Source organism: Mandrillus leucophaeus, unplaced genomic scaffold (genome assembly GCF_000951045.1).
Source record: "Mandrillus leucophaeus isolate KB7577 unplaced genomic scaffold, Mleu.le_1.0 Scaffold214, whole genome shotgun sequence".
Lineage (NCBI taxonomy): Eukaryota > Metazoa > Chordata > Mammalia > Primates > Cercopithecidae > Mandrillus > Mandrillus leucophaeus.
The window spans coordinates 227,502-241,095 of record NW_012102188.1 but is presented as its reverse complement, the minus strand read 5'-3'; the positions used below and the strand labels follow the sequence as shown (position 1 = coordinate 241,095).

General features: G+C 48.0%; 1 protein-coding gene across 1 annotated transcript in view; it reads left to right on the top strand.

Annotated features, from left to right (window-relative positions):
• Nucleotides 1–13,594, top strand: part of FBLN7 (fibulin 7) — a 48,100-nt gene that overhangs the window by 24,326 nt on the left and 10,180 nt on the right. Inside the window, exons 3-4 of the mRNA XM_011980515.1 lie at nt 668–838; nt 11,328–11,453. Coding sequence (XP_011835905.1) covers nt 668–838; nt 11,328–11,453 — 297 coding nt within the window. The remainder of the gene's footprint in view (nt 1–667; nt 839–11,327; nt 11,454–13,594) is intronic.

The window sequence follows — 13,594 nt, the reverse complement described above, 5'->3', positions numbered from 1 at the left end:
CAGGAACATAGGCCAGATGCATTCTGATGGAGAGGACTGACAACACATCTAGAAAGAAATAAGTCAATAAGAAAATGTGGATGGTTACAAATACCGAGAAGAGAGCAGAGTGAGCGCCTGGGGAAGAGTGTCTGGGGAGGTCTGGGTTAGGCACGGTGGCCAGGGAACACGCGGGGAGGTGGTGGCATATGAGTGGAGACCTGGAGAGTGAGAAGGAGCCAGTTGTGGAAGCTCTGAGGAAAGAACATTCCAGGCAGAGAGAAGAGCAAAATCCCAGGCCTGGAGCTGGGGCTGAGCCCGGCCTGTTCAGGAGACCTAAAGAAACCCAGTGGGCTTGGAGCTCCAGAAAATCAGAGTGAGTAGGTGGCAGTGATGAGGCGGATCCTTGCAGGGCGGGCTTCCCATGCTTCCAGGCCTTGCACACAGCACTTAGTGTCTCTGAGCCCCAGTCTCGTCACCTTTTGCTAAGCAGCCATCGTACCACCCATCCCCAAGAGAGCTTTGAGGACTTGATGAGATGCAGCATGCAGAATGACCAGCACAGTGCACAGCCTGCAGCAGGCCTGCAACAGAGGGCACTTCAAGATGGGAAGTCCTGTAACTCAGTAATGTCTAAGGGCTGTGGTCCAGAACGAAGGGCGCGTAATCCTTCCATCTCTCCTTACAGTTTCCTGCCCGGCTCTGAACGCCCCCGCAGATGGCAGAAAGTTTGGAAGCAAGTACTTAGTGGATCATGAAGTCCATTTTGCCTGCAACCCTGGGTTCCGGCTGGTCGGGCCCAGCAGCGTGGTGTGTCTTCCCAATGGCACCTGGACAGGGGAGCAGCCCCGCTGTAGAGGTACCATCTCTCCTTCCCATCCCATCACAGCATAGCAAGGGTTTGCTTCATAGAAAGGGCCATTGCTGGGAATATTTTCTGCTTGGTTCTTTAATCATTCCTCAACCACAGAACAGCAGCCAAAGTGCCCGATCACTCACCTCCATGCCGGGTTGGCGCTGGTATCTATCTGTAGGAGCTCACTGTATCTTCATAATAATTTAGTCTTGTTTGGCATATGGCGAAACTGAGGCACACAGAGGTTAAAGAACTTGCCCAAGGTTACACAGCTGGGGGTGGGGGGCACTATTAAGATGCTTCACACTTGGACACTCTGACCCCAGAGTCTGCGCTCCTTCACACCACTCTGCTTTGGACACCAGTGACTGGTTCTTATCAATGTGAGGGCAAGTAGCTGCCCATGGGTTGGGGAAGGGACCAGAGGAAGACACTGCAGGACGATGCTCCTGTGGCTGCTCCGTTCTGGGCCTGCAGTCTGTCTGTGAGGCTGCTGGTATCCTCTGGAGCTGAGGACACTCCTCAGGTGTCCTTTCTGTCTGCACCGGGACTTGGTATCAACAGGCTCCAGGGGAGTTCACTGTGAGGGGGAGGCATGAAAAGCTTCTCTCTGTGCTAGGTTTAAAAACAGCACTTTTTTGATATAGAGGAAAATCAGCCTTGGCACAAAAAATCTGTTGGCTTTTCAAAAACCCATGGTCAAAAAAATCTTGGCCACCAGTCACCAGTCATTTTCAGAGCAAGGTTCGTGGGACATCTGCTGAGGCAGAATGTCCGTGGTTCTAGCCAAAGAGTTGAAGGAGCAACACGGACATTATATAAACAAGAGGATTGCGAAGAGCAGAGTAGAGAGAGGACTTTTTTGTTTTTGTTTTTGTTTGCTCTGTTGCTCAGGGTGGAGTACACTGGCGTAACCTCAGCTCACTGCAACCTCCTCCTTCCAGATTCCAGCGATTCTCCTGCCTCAGCCTTCTGAGTAGCTGGGACTACAGGTGCCCACCACCACGTTCATCTAACTTTTGTATTTTTAGTAGAAAAGGGATTTCACCATGTTGGCCAGACTGGTCTCGAACTCTTGGCCTCAAGTGATCCGCCTGCCTCGGCCTCCCAAAGTGCTGGGATTACAGGTGTGATCCACCGCACTTGGCCAAGAGAGGACTTTGGATGCTTAAATTACTTGAAAATATAGAAGGACTCCAGAAAGCATGCCATCCCTAAAGATGAGGATGGATTGCCATGAGAAGCTCAGGGCAACCAGAACCACATTTACAATTTAGGCTTCTCTTTCCTGACCTCTGGAAAGAGTGATGATGGTTCAAAGGTTGATGACCAGCTCTCAGACCCACCTAGGAACCAGCCAGGAAATACAAGTCATGTAACATGCAAACAAAACAGCGGAAATGCCAATATCTGGTATTTACTTACTTGACTCTGAAAGATCTCAAGCCAGGTTAAGCACCTCCTGGGTGATAAGCCATGGAAGGGGAGGTGGGTGCACACAGATATTTCATTTTTATTGCTTTGGGTGTCAGTATTTTTAACTTACAGATGGAGTTACACATCCCGGTTGGTTTCCTTTTCGGTCTCCTCAGCACTTTCAGGACCCATCTGCATTGCCACGTGCAGTCTGCTCCAGTGCCTCTGATAGCTGCCTCGTCCTCTCTGGGGTGCACCCCCACATCTGATCTGTCCACCCCCTGCCATGGACACCTTATTGCAGTCAACTCCTGGCCACCACAAACAATGCCGACAAGGCTTTCTTATCCCCCGATACTGTCTCTGGGTTGTGTATCTGTGGCTGGAGGGGCCTACTGGCTTCAGGCTCGCTTTGGACTGAGCACTGCCTGCCCCCGGCAGAAGGGCTGCACCTGCCCACGTGCCCCCAAGCGGTGTTGCAAGTGAAAGCACATCTTACTTATGTGTGTGCTGTTTTTTCTTGCTTGCTCAGGTATTATCCAAATATTCTGTCCTCATTGGCGACATACCACAATGCACATCATGTGATTAAAACCAAAAGATGAGTTCGTCAGAGAAGATAGCAGAAAGGCCTTTTTAGGCAGATACATACAAAACACTGGAGGCCCAGGAACATAGTCTTAAGAAGTGACTCAAGCAAAGGAACACGTAGTTACTTGACAAAGGTGGAGACCCAGAACCCTCCCCACAGTCCATCTCCATCCTAGCGACTGGCCAAGAATACCTTCCTAGAGGCTCCTGGGGGTGTCCGCCAGCTTCCTTCTTGACCTTGGGTGTTTAGTTATGCCTCTGCACCTCCATCGCTGCAGCAGGACCCCCTCAATGGAAAAGAGGGTTCTGCCGCGTCATGACTTGTGCCGCGATCTCAAACATTCAAGTGCTCCTGAGTCACCCAGGAAGCTCATAAAAGACAGATTCTGAGGTCTCAACAGACCTACCAAGTCAGGACCTTTATAGATGAGACCCAAGACATCTGCATTTTTCATATGTTCCCTAAGTAATACTGCTGTTAACAGTACCACTTGATGTGTTCTTGCAAATGCCAGAAGCACAAAATATATTGAAAATGTTGAAGTGCTGATGCGTTTTGGGCCCAAATCAGTCAGGATGACTGCCAGCCACAGGCAGAACAGTAGACTGTGCGTGTGTCATCTCTGTCCGGGGAAGACACCTGTTATGCTCACTGCTACTTGCCGTGATGTTTTGGGAAGGCCAACCCAACTCTTACAAAGATCAGAGCCCCCAGCCCTGCTGGGCAGATTTCCCTTTCTTGAGATGTAGAGGGCAGACTTTGCCGGGAGGACCACGGCGCAGGGCAGACGGTCCCACTTGCCAGGCGGCCAGCAAGCCTACTGACCTTTCCCATGGTCCTGAGTCTTGCCCTTGGATATACCAGCTCATTCCAGATGCACCTTGTGCTTGTCTCTTATCTCCCCATAGCCTCCTGCATAGCCGTTTTTCCTTCTTCCCTGACCTCCACACCAAAGAGCTGCATGGTGCAGCCCAGCTTGGGGATGTCTACTCGGGCGGCATGTGCTATCGAAAACTTGGGAAGGACTGACCCAGGGAACAAGGTGGTGGCCTGTCTAGGATGAGATCTTAGATGGAGATTTTTCTTCTCCTGAAGCATAGATGGGGCCTGGGCATTGACCCTATGGTGGTGATCGGACAAAAATACTCATGTGTTGCAATCAAGCTGCTCCAGCAGCTACTGGCCACGGCCCCTCCTAAGTGAGTAGACGGTGCCTGCGCCTACACTTCTGTTCTCAGTAGGAATTGATGTGATTCATGGATGTTGTCTCCAGCAAGAGCCTCAAAGCGGTGCCAGCCAAACCTGCCAGGAGGGAGAAATAGTGCTCCTGACTGCTGTTTGATGACCAATTGTGACAGTATTAAGGGTGTGGACGGGACACAGGCTGGAACTCAACAGTCTAGTGACCAAACCTAGGAACTTACCAGCAACCACTGAACACACCCACTGCATGTTCCAAACCACCGGTCGTGTGGTCGCCATGTGTTATGACCACAGTGGGGGCATCATCTTCTTAATTACAGAGAATTCGTTTCAAGGCCCAAAATATTGGTGCCAGTGACAAATTTGGCAGTGCTGTCATAATTGTCCCTCTCTCCAACCCTCGTCAGCTGCTTGGAAAGATAATGATGAACCCAACTTGGCAGAGAAGGAAATTACACACAATCACGCCATTAAAAAACAGCAGGCAGGCCAGGAGCGGTGGCTCACACCTATAATCCCAGCACTCTGTGAGGCCGAGGCGGCAGATCACCTGAGGTCAGGAGTTCAAGACCAGCCTGGCCAACATGGCAAAACTCCATCTCTGCTAAAAAATACAAAAATTAGCTAGGCATGGTGGTGGGCACCTGTAATCCCAGCTACTCGGGAGGCTGAGGCAGGAGAATTGCTTGAACCCGGGAGGCAGAAGTTGCAGTGAGCCGAAATCACACCCTGCACTCCAGCTTGGGCGACACAGCAAGACTCCGTCTCGGAAGGAAAAAAAAACAGCAGGCAGAGGTGGACTCCAGAACTCCAAAGTGGAAAACAGCCACTTGGCTTTCTCCATTTCTCCATTATTTTCATTGTTTCCTCCTTCTTTCTCTGAACATTTCTCTAAATGTTTTTAAGATGTAAAGCTTTCTGAATTGGGAACCATAGCTGAAGATCTTGTGCCTTTGACAATGTGGGTAACCAAAGAAACAAACTTAAGAGATATAAATACCGTTGTCACTTATCATCATGCTGGTGAAAAGGAATCTTTGTCAGTCATCCCCATCCTTTATTTTTAACCTTCATTATTTTATTCAGCCAATTTTTACTGAGAACCAGCCATGCACAAAGCACTGTGCCAGATGCCAGGGACCCAATGCCGAATCCCACAGACACCACCCCGGCCTCTGGGGTGCACAGGCGAAGAGAAGGCAAAGCAAAGCAGGTAGCCACACACCAAGGGAAGCCAGCTGACGTTTGTGGTGAGGGCCACATATGACCTAACAAGGGACAGAGTCAACAGCATGGGGCAAGGAGCAGTTGAGGGCCTCTGAGCAGGGGACAATGACACTGAGATGAAAGGAGGAACGGGATCTAGCCAGGCAAAGAGCAGGTAGTTGGGCAGCACAAGGCAGACACTGTTTTAAGAAAAGGAAGGAGGGGCCAGGCACGGTGGCTCACACCTGTAATCCCAGCACTTTGGGAGGCTGAGGAGGGTGGATCACGTGAGGTCAGGGGTTTGAGACCAGCCTGGCCAACATGGTGAAACCCCATCTCTACTAAAAATACAAAAAGTTATCTGGGCGTGGTGGCGGGCGCCTGTAATCTCAGCTACTCAGGAGGCTGAAGCAGGAGAATCGCTTGAACCTGGGAGGCGGAGATTGCGGTGAGCTGAGATTGCGCCATTGCACTCCAGCCTGGGTGACAAGAGCAAAACTCCATCTCAAAAAAACAAAAAACAAAAAACAAATAAAAAAAACAGTAAAGAAAAGAAAAGGTGACTGGATCAGCTGAGGTCAGGAGTTTGAGACCAGCTGAGGTCAGGAGTTTGAGACCAGCCTGGCCAACTTGGCAAAACCTCGTCTGTACTAAAAATACAAAAATTAGCCCGGTGTGGTGGCACGTGCCTGTAATCCCAGCTACTCTGGAGGCTGAGCCGGGAGAATCACTTGAACCCCAGGGGGCAGAGAATGCAGTGAGTCGAGATCATGCCACTGCACTCCAGCCTGGGTGAGAGAGTGAGACCCTGTCTCAAAAGTAAAAAAAAAAAAGAAAGAAAAAAAAGAAAAGAAAAGAAAAGAGCATGAGCAAAGACCCCCAGGGAAGGGAAGAATTTGGCACATTTGAGGAAATGAAAAACCAAATTATAGAACCTTGTTGCTGGAGATTATATGAGCTGAGAGTGAGCCAGGCAAGGTGGAGAGACGTGCAGGCCAGCACTGTAGTCATGGGCGGTGCAGGTGATGGGATTTTAGTTCTAAGCCAAATAAACAGGGTTAAGACAAGTGTCGCTGCTGCATAGAGAATGCATTGGAGATGACAAGAATGGAAGCTGGGAAAACACATTGGTGGCTATTGTAGAAGTCCAGGGGAGAGATTGTGGCAGCGGAGATTCTAGGTATTTTTAGAGACAGAACTGATGGAATTTGCTGCTGTGGGCCAGGAGGAGAAATCAAGGTTCCCAGACTCAGGCTTGCATGACGGCATGCAGGGTATCATTTACAGAGCTAATGAAGACTGAGTGATGGATGTGGTTTGTTTTTAAGCAACTCGTGTGTGGGTCATTGATCAGAATTCCATTTTGGACATATTAAGTTAAAATGGCTGTGCGACAGACACCCTAGTGGATATCCATTCATTCCACCCTAGATGGGTAGACATCGTCTGAAGCTCAAGGCAGCAGAAGGGTTGGAGATACCCAGTTGGGAGTTATTAGCATAAGATAGTACTGAAATCCCATGGGCAGTGGTAGGAGGATCTGCAAGGAGAGGGTGGAGACAGAAATGTGACTCAGGCAGAGATCTGCAGGGCACCGAGAAGCCAAATGGAGAAGGAGGAGGGCGAAAGGAAACACGAAGGGCCTGGAGAGGCAGACTTCGGGGAGGCTGTGGAAAGCAGGGCCAGTGGCACTGGATGGAGTGTTTGGAAGGGCATTTTGCAGTGAGAAGGGAGCAGAGCTTCAGTCCATCTCTTCTTCTGTATCATGAGGCCTTTCCCCTGAGACCTTTAAAAAAAGGATTTGGGTAGAAAGAGCTGCCTTTTAAATATATAGTAGCCACTCAATAAATAGTTACCGAGTAACTGATTGGCTGATTTACTAAATGATTAAATGAATGAAAAAAGATGAATTTCCTTCTAGTCTTTTGTCTAAGCACATACGTCCAAGTCGCACATATTTAGTATCATCTGTGTATAGATATTAACATGAGCAATTCTCCATTACCTCTTCATATTAACGTGAGCAACTCTCCATTACCTCTTCTTTCTAAACCTAACTCTTTATGATTAGGAAACTTCCTCGTAAGGGCTATTCTAGGCCTTATTGAATGACCTCTCTATTGTTTCCAGGTTTTCTTTTTTTTTTTTCTGAGACGGAGGCTCGCTCTGTCGCCCAGGCTGGAGTGCAGTGGCCGGATCTCAGCTCACTGCAAGCTCCGCCTCCCGGGTTTACACCATTCTCCTGCCTCAGCCTCCCAAGTAGCTGGGACTACATTAGCTGGGACTACAGGTGCCTGCCACCTCGTCTGGCTAGTTTTTTGCATTTTTTAGTAGAGACGGGGTTTCACCGTGTTAGCCAGGATGGTCTTGATCTCCTGACCTCGTGATCCGCCCATCTCAGCCTCCCAAAGTGCTGGGATTACAGGCTTGAGCCACCGTGCCCGGCCATTTCCAGGTTTTCATAATTACAAATAATGCCAAGTTAAGCATCTTAAAATATTTTTACACTATGGAAAGCTTCAAACACACCAAACTACAGAGAATAGTAGAATGAACTTATGTACCTAAAATCCAGTGATTAACACAGCAAATTCCTTAATATCATCAATATCTAATTAGAGTAAAAATTCCCCCAATTGTCTCACGCTTTTTAACACTTTCTTTGAATCAGGGTCCAAATCAGTTTTATAACTTAGAATTGGTTGATAACGTCTCTTCTGCCTCAGCGAGTGTCACTGACATCCTCATTCTGATGTCTGTCTAGTTAGAGCAATTTCCTGAGTTTTCCCACTTTCAAAAAGTGTGCAGCTTTTGTACTGGTTGTTAGTTTCATTGGATATAAAACACCTATCTCACATTTTTCTATTCTTGTGTATCTTAAATATGTCACTCTGTGTCGTCTGTTTTAAACTGATGCTGTTGTGCTATTATATTGGTCTTTTTGCCTGAACGCCCCCAAAATATTTATTTTTTTCTTCAAAATTCAGTCATTTGATTAGGATCTGTCTCAGTGCCAGTCTTTCTGGGTCAGTTTTCTCAGGTATAGAATTCACTCTTTCTTTTTCTTTTTCTTTTTGAGGCGGAGTCTCACTCTGTCGCCCAGGCTGGAGTGCAGTGGCACCATCTTGGCTCATGCAACCTCTGCCTCCTGGGTTCAAGCGATTCTCCTGCCTCAGCCTCCCATCTAGCTGGGACTACAGGTGCCCACCACCATGCCTGGCTAATTTTTTGTATTTTTAGTAGAGATGAGGTTTTGCCATGCTGGCCAGGCTGGTCTTGAACTCCTGAGCTCAAGTGATCCACCCGCCTCAACCTCCCAAAATGCTGGGATTACAGGTGTGAGCCACCGCACCTGGCCCTAAGTTCATCTTTTCAATAGGAAGTTTCCGTTGCTGGGACAGCCTGCCCCCATAGGAACCTCGAAAATTTTCCAGGGCAAAGTCTTAATATTAAGGAAGACTTTAACGGGAGGAGGGTCCAAACTGGGCGCAACAAGGAAAATAGGTGCAAATGAAAGAGATGGTCGTCCAGACAAAAGTGTGAAGGAGGCAAAGCCGAGAGAGTGTGAGGCCCTGGGTTTGCTCACATTGACAAAACAACAGAAGTGAGAATTTCAGAGTCATGAAGTTAGCAAAACTATATGCGAGAACTTATTTCACTTAATTATGAGTAATGGAAAGGATTCTTGACAAATCCCATCGAAGCTATTATAAGAAAAGAGAGTAAAATTTCTATAGGCAATAAAGAAATGCCGGAAAGCCATGCCCATAAAACAGATAAAAACTATAACCTAGAGTATCACAGGCAAAAGAAATGTTTAAAGGGTAAAAGCAAGGAAAGAACAGTTTAGATAAAAATGACAAAACACTAAAAAATGAGGTGACTGGAAAAATGGAAGACTGGAAATGAGTTGACAGAACCCAGGAAGGAATTAGAAATAAAAGAAAAAAGTCAGGAAGGAATTAGAAATCAAAGCAAAAAGCTCGGTCACGCATATAAGATCCTTAGCTAGGCTTCATGAAAACAGTAAATGCTCACGAAACAGCAGATGAAAGCAGGATTATCAGCTGGGCTGTGGCTTGCCAGCCCCTGCCATGCACTTGACTGAATGCCACAGCCTGGGACACACATGGGTGTGATGACAACTGTACTTCAATCAGGACACAGAGGGGGTGCCAGGCTGGACATCAGGCCATTGGATGCCTCTGAGTGCATATCAAGATAAGAGATAAAGACAGTCTGAATGCAGCCTGTCTAGAAATGAATATGCTGGGCGGATCCAGAGAGGCAGACAGAGTGCACGGTCCTGGGACACCTGTGCGTTTCTCTGCTGCGCCGATGATCCCCAACCCCCATCCACACGGTTCAGGTACAGGTCAGGCTCAGTGCCTTCTTCTGGCGGGCAGCAAAGGAGAGACCACAGCACTGACCCTACTGGGGCCAAGCTACAAGATACTGGTGTTCACATTTTCTGGCTCTCTGCCCACAACTTCACGGCCTCGTGATCTGCCCACTTCCAGACTATGTTGGTGGGCAAGGATGGAGCTGGACAATGGAAAGAAACAGCAACCCCGAGCTCTAAGCAACCCCAAGCATTTGTGTACAGTCATTTCAGACACATTCCTGGAAACCGGTCATCTGCAAACAGGCTGTACGAGGGACAGTGCAACCAGGCTGAGGTTACTGAGAAGCTGAAATGGCTCCTTCTGTAGGGATGAGCGGCATTCGGGCAGTCTGTCTTTTTGCAACAAATAGAAACTGTGTGAGAGTCTAATGACATCCCAAACTCCAGGAGGCTTAAGGAAAGCCTAAGTCCTTCCCATTCCACCCAAAACAAGTCTGTCGTTCTCATTAGGAGCCAAGCACCTGTTTCTTCCTCTTGATAGACACGCAGGAAAGGCTGCGTTTATGCCAACAAGGAAGTGTTTTCCGTTGTCTTTCTGAAGATGATATGATCAAGTCAGTGAACTGACAAGCCTCTCTCTGATGGAAATGGCCTATCTCTGTGCACTAAAACTGGGCTTAGGGAATTCATAACAAGCACATGTGGCCTATGGGGTTTTGTTTGTTTGGTTGGTTGGTTGGTCTTGTGTTTTTGAGACGGAGTCTCATTCTGTCACCCAGGCTGGAGTGCAGTGGCGCGAACTCGGTTCCCTGCAACCTCTGCTTCCCGGGTTCAAGCGATTCTCCTGCCTCAGCCTCCCAAGTAGCTGGGATAACAGGCACCCACCACCATGCCCAGCTAACATGTGGCCTCTGGGTTTTAAAAGAATCATTTTTTTTCCTAATTAAAAAATGTATACGTGATTATTATGGGAAAAGGAAAGAATATTAAAAATTATAAAAAAGCAAAGAAAAATCGCCTGTAAGCCTACCACTCAGAGAAGAAAAGTCTTTTGAGCTTTTTAAAATAACAGTCTCTCTCTCCAAAGACCTTTTCCACAGAAATGTTGTGTAGATGAGAAAGGAACATCTCCCTTTACCAATGTTAAAGAAATGTCAAAAAAACTCTTACCTGGTCAAGCACAGTAGGGCTTCTGGGTGGGAATTTGGAGAATTCGTTTTCCCCAACCCTGGACATTCCAGTGGGCCAGCCCTCCCCTTTATAACTGCATTGAATTTTGTTCCTGTTTAAAAGTGTTTCTCCCAGGTGCTGGCTGATGGAGCAAAGGGTTCGTGGCTTACAGGGCCTGACTCAAAGGCAATGCGGGCAGATGCCACCTCTGTCTGGCTACAGCTGTCTACACTGCACCTTTGCGAATCAGAAAATGGTGCCTGTGGGCGGAGTATGGCCAGGTCATAGGCCAGCTCCTGCACGCAGAGCCCCAGGTGGGCAGTGTGTGCCTGGGTGCAGGGCCTGCTGAATGGAGATGCAACAAGACTGCATATCAGCCCCATCGGCCCCTTGGCAGCTCTTGTAGGTGCAGAGGGTGGAAAGAGTGGGTGGGGTCAGGTAGAAAGTGGGAGTTATCCTACAATGTAAAGGAAGTTACCCCTTCATCGGTTTTTTTTATTTGTATTTGTTTTAGACCTAGAACTCACATCCTTGTATTTGAAAATTATCTATCTTCCTAGATATCAGTGAATGCTCCAGCCAGCCTTGTCAAAATGGTGGTACGTGTGTAGAAGGAGTCAACCAGTACAGATGCATTTGTCCTCCAGGAAGGACTGGGAACCGCTGTCAGCATCAGGCCCAGACTGGTACGTAGCCACCGTGGGGTTCGGTGAGGACATCCTGCTGTGGGGAGAGGAGGACCCTAGGCGTAGGTCACCGAATGCGGACATGTAGGGAGCTCGGTCCCCCTCTCACAGATAGAGCTTTTCCTCTCTGTTTCACATCCATCGATCCCTCTGGTTTTCTAAGGTGGTCACTTGACAGAGCTTAGCTCTTTGATGCAACCAGAGTTCTGATCCTTCTTATAGTAGAAAACACGAGTGCAAGAACTGACTCCCAACCTAAAAATCCCCTAGATTGGGAATGTGGCTCAAGAAGTTTCACTGCTGCCACCTTTGCTTGGTCAGCGTTTCTTCTGCCAGCGGAACCACTTTTTCTTTCCAGTGTTCCCATCACATCCTGCAAAATTAGCAGCTATTGATGCAGGTCCAAGTATTTTGAGAGCTGGATAACTATACATTTGACTGGTTTTGAGATTATTTATTCACATCTTGAGTCTCAACCTATCTCGACCCAGAAGGTCTACGAAGTCACGTGGTGCTAGGTTTTGCCTATGGCAAGAAAATCCAATGATAAGGAATCTGCGGAGGATGGACAGGGGTTCCCGCACCATGCTGCAACCAAGATCTCATTCAGCCCCAAAGATGTCCTATTCCTTCGCCAGAAAATCTGGTGTGTGATGTCTGTTTGTCTTTATTTCTGTATGAAATATCTGTGGGGGGAAGGGACATTGGGGCCAGTGCAGTGTCCAGTGGACAAGAGCTTTATCAATACTTGTGATCCTGGCACTGGACCCAGCCCAAGGTCAGGTTTAAATAGTGTGCCAAGAGATTTGCTGCTTCATGTGCCTTGATTCAGTTCAGCTGAGTCAGCTGGCTGGGCGCTTTCTCAGAATGAGGCTGTCCCCCCGAGCTCAGTGGCCCCTTATAGCTCCTGTCCCTGGGACTGCTTTCTATGGAAACTGAGGTCAGAGACAGGGCCTTCTTGGATACCTCATGGCCCCTCCCCTTGTTTACAAACAAGAGGGAAAAAGAAATAGGTTCCCTTTCACCCTAAATATGCCAGTCCTGGTCACTGAATGTTCGAAACCCCACTCTTTAGGGCTTCCTCCCACTGTGGGATTTTTTTTTTTTTTCTTTGAGATGGAGTCTTACTCTGTTGCCCAGGCTGGAATGCAGTAGCACCATCTCAGCTCACTGCAACCTCCGCTTCCTGGGTTCAAGTGATTCTCCTGCCTCAGCCTTCCGAGTAGCTGGGATTACAGGTGTCTGCCACTACTCCTGGCTAATTTTTGTATTTTCAGTAGAGGTGGTGTTTCACCATGTTGACCAGGCTGGTCTCGAACTCTTGACTTCAAGTGATCTGCCTGCCTTGCCCTTCCAAAGTGCTGGGATTACAGGCGTGAGCCACCATGCCCGCCCAAGCGTCTTTAGACAATTGTTGCTCAGGTCCAGGGGGGCCTGTTATAAAGTGTCCCCATGACCAGAATCTTCCCCAGGAATGGGAAGGAGGGGAAGCAAGCAGGCACATCCAAAGCCAGCTCCTATCCTCATAGTCTCCATGAACAGCCATCACACACCTAGGCTCTTGCTCACCTTGTCCCCTAGCCTGACACCTTCCTTCCCATCAGCTGGCCCATGCCTTTCAGCATCCCTCCAGTTCCTTTTTTAGAAATCCATTCATCCTATTTTTTATTATGATAAAATATATATAACATAAAATTTACCAGTTTAATCATTTTTAACTGTACAGCTCAGTGGCATTAATCACATTCACATTGTCATGCAACCATCACCACCATCCAGCTCCGGAATTATTTTTGTCTTGTAAAACTGAGCTTCTGTACCCGTGATGGGACAACTCCCCATTGCCCTCCCCATAGCCCCTGGTAATCACCATTCATTCTTCTTTCTGTTTCTGTGAGTCTGACTGCTCGAGGGACCTCATCTAAGTAGAATCATGCAGGATTTGTCCACTTGTGTTTGATTCCCACCAATCCTTGAAAACTTTCAGAAAAATAACATTTTTTCCTGATTAGAAATATAATTTGGCCAAGCACGATGACTCATTCTTGTAATCCCAGCACTTTGGGAGGCTGAGGTGGGTGGATCATTTGAGGTTAGGAGTTTGAGACCAGCCTGGCCAACGTGGTGAAACTCCGTCTCTA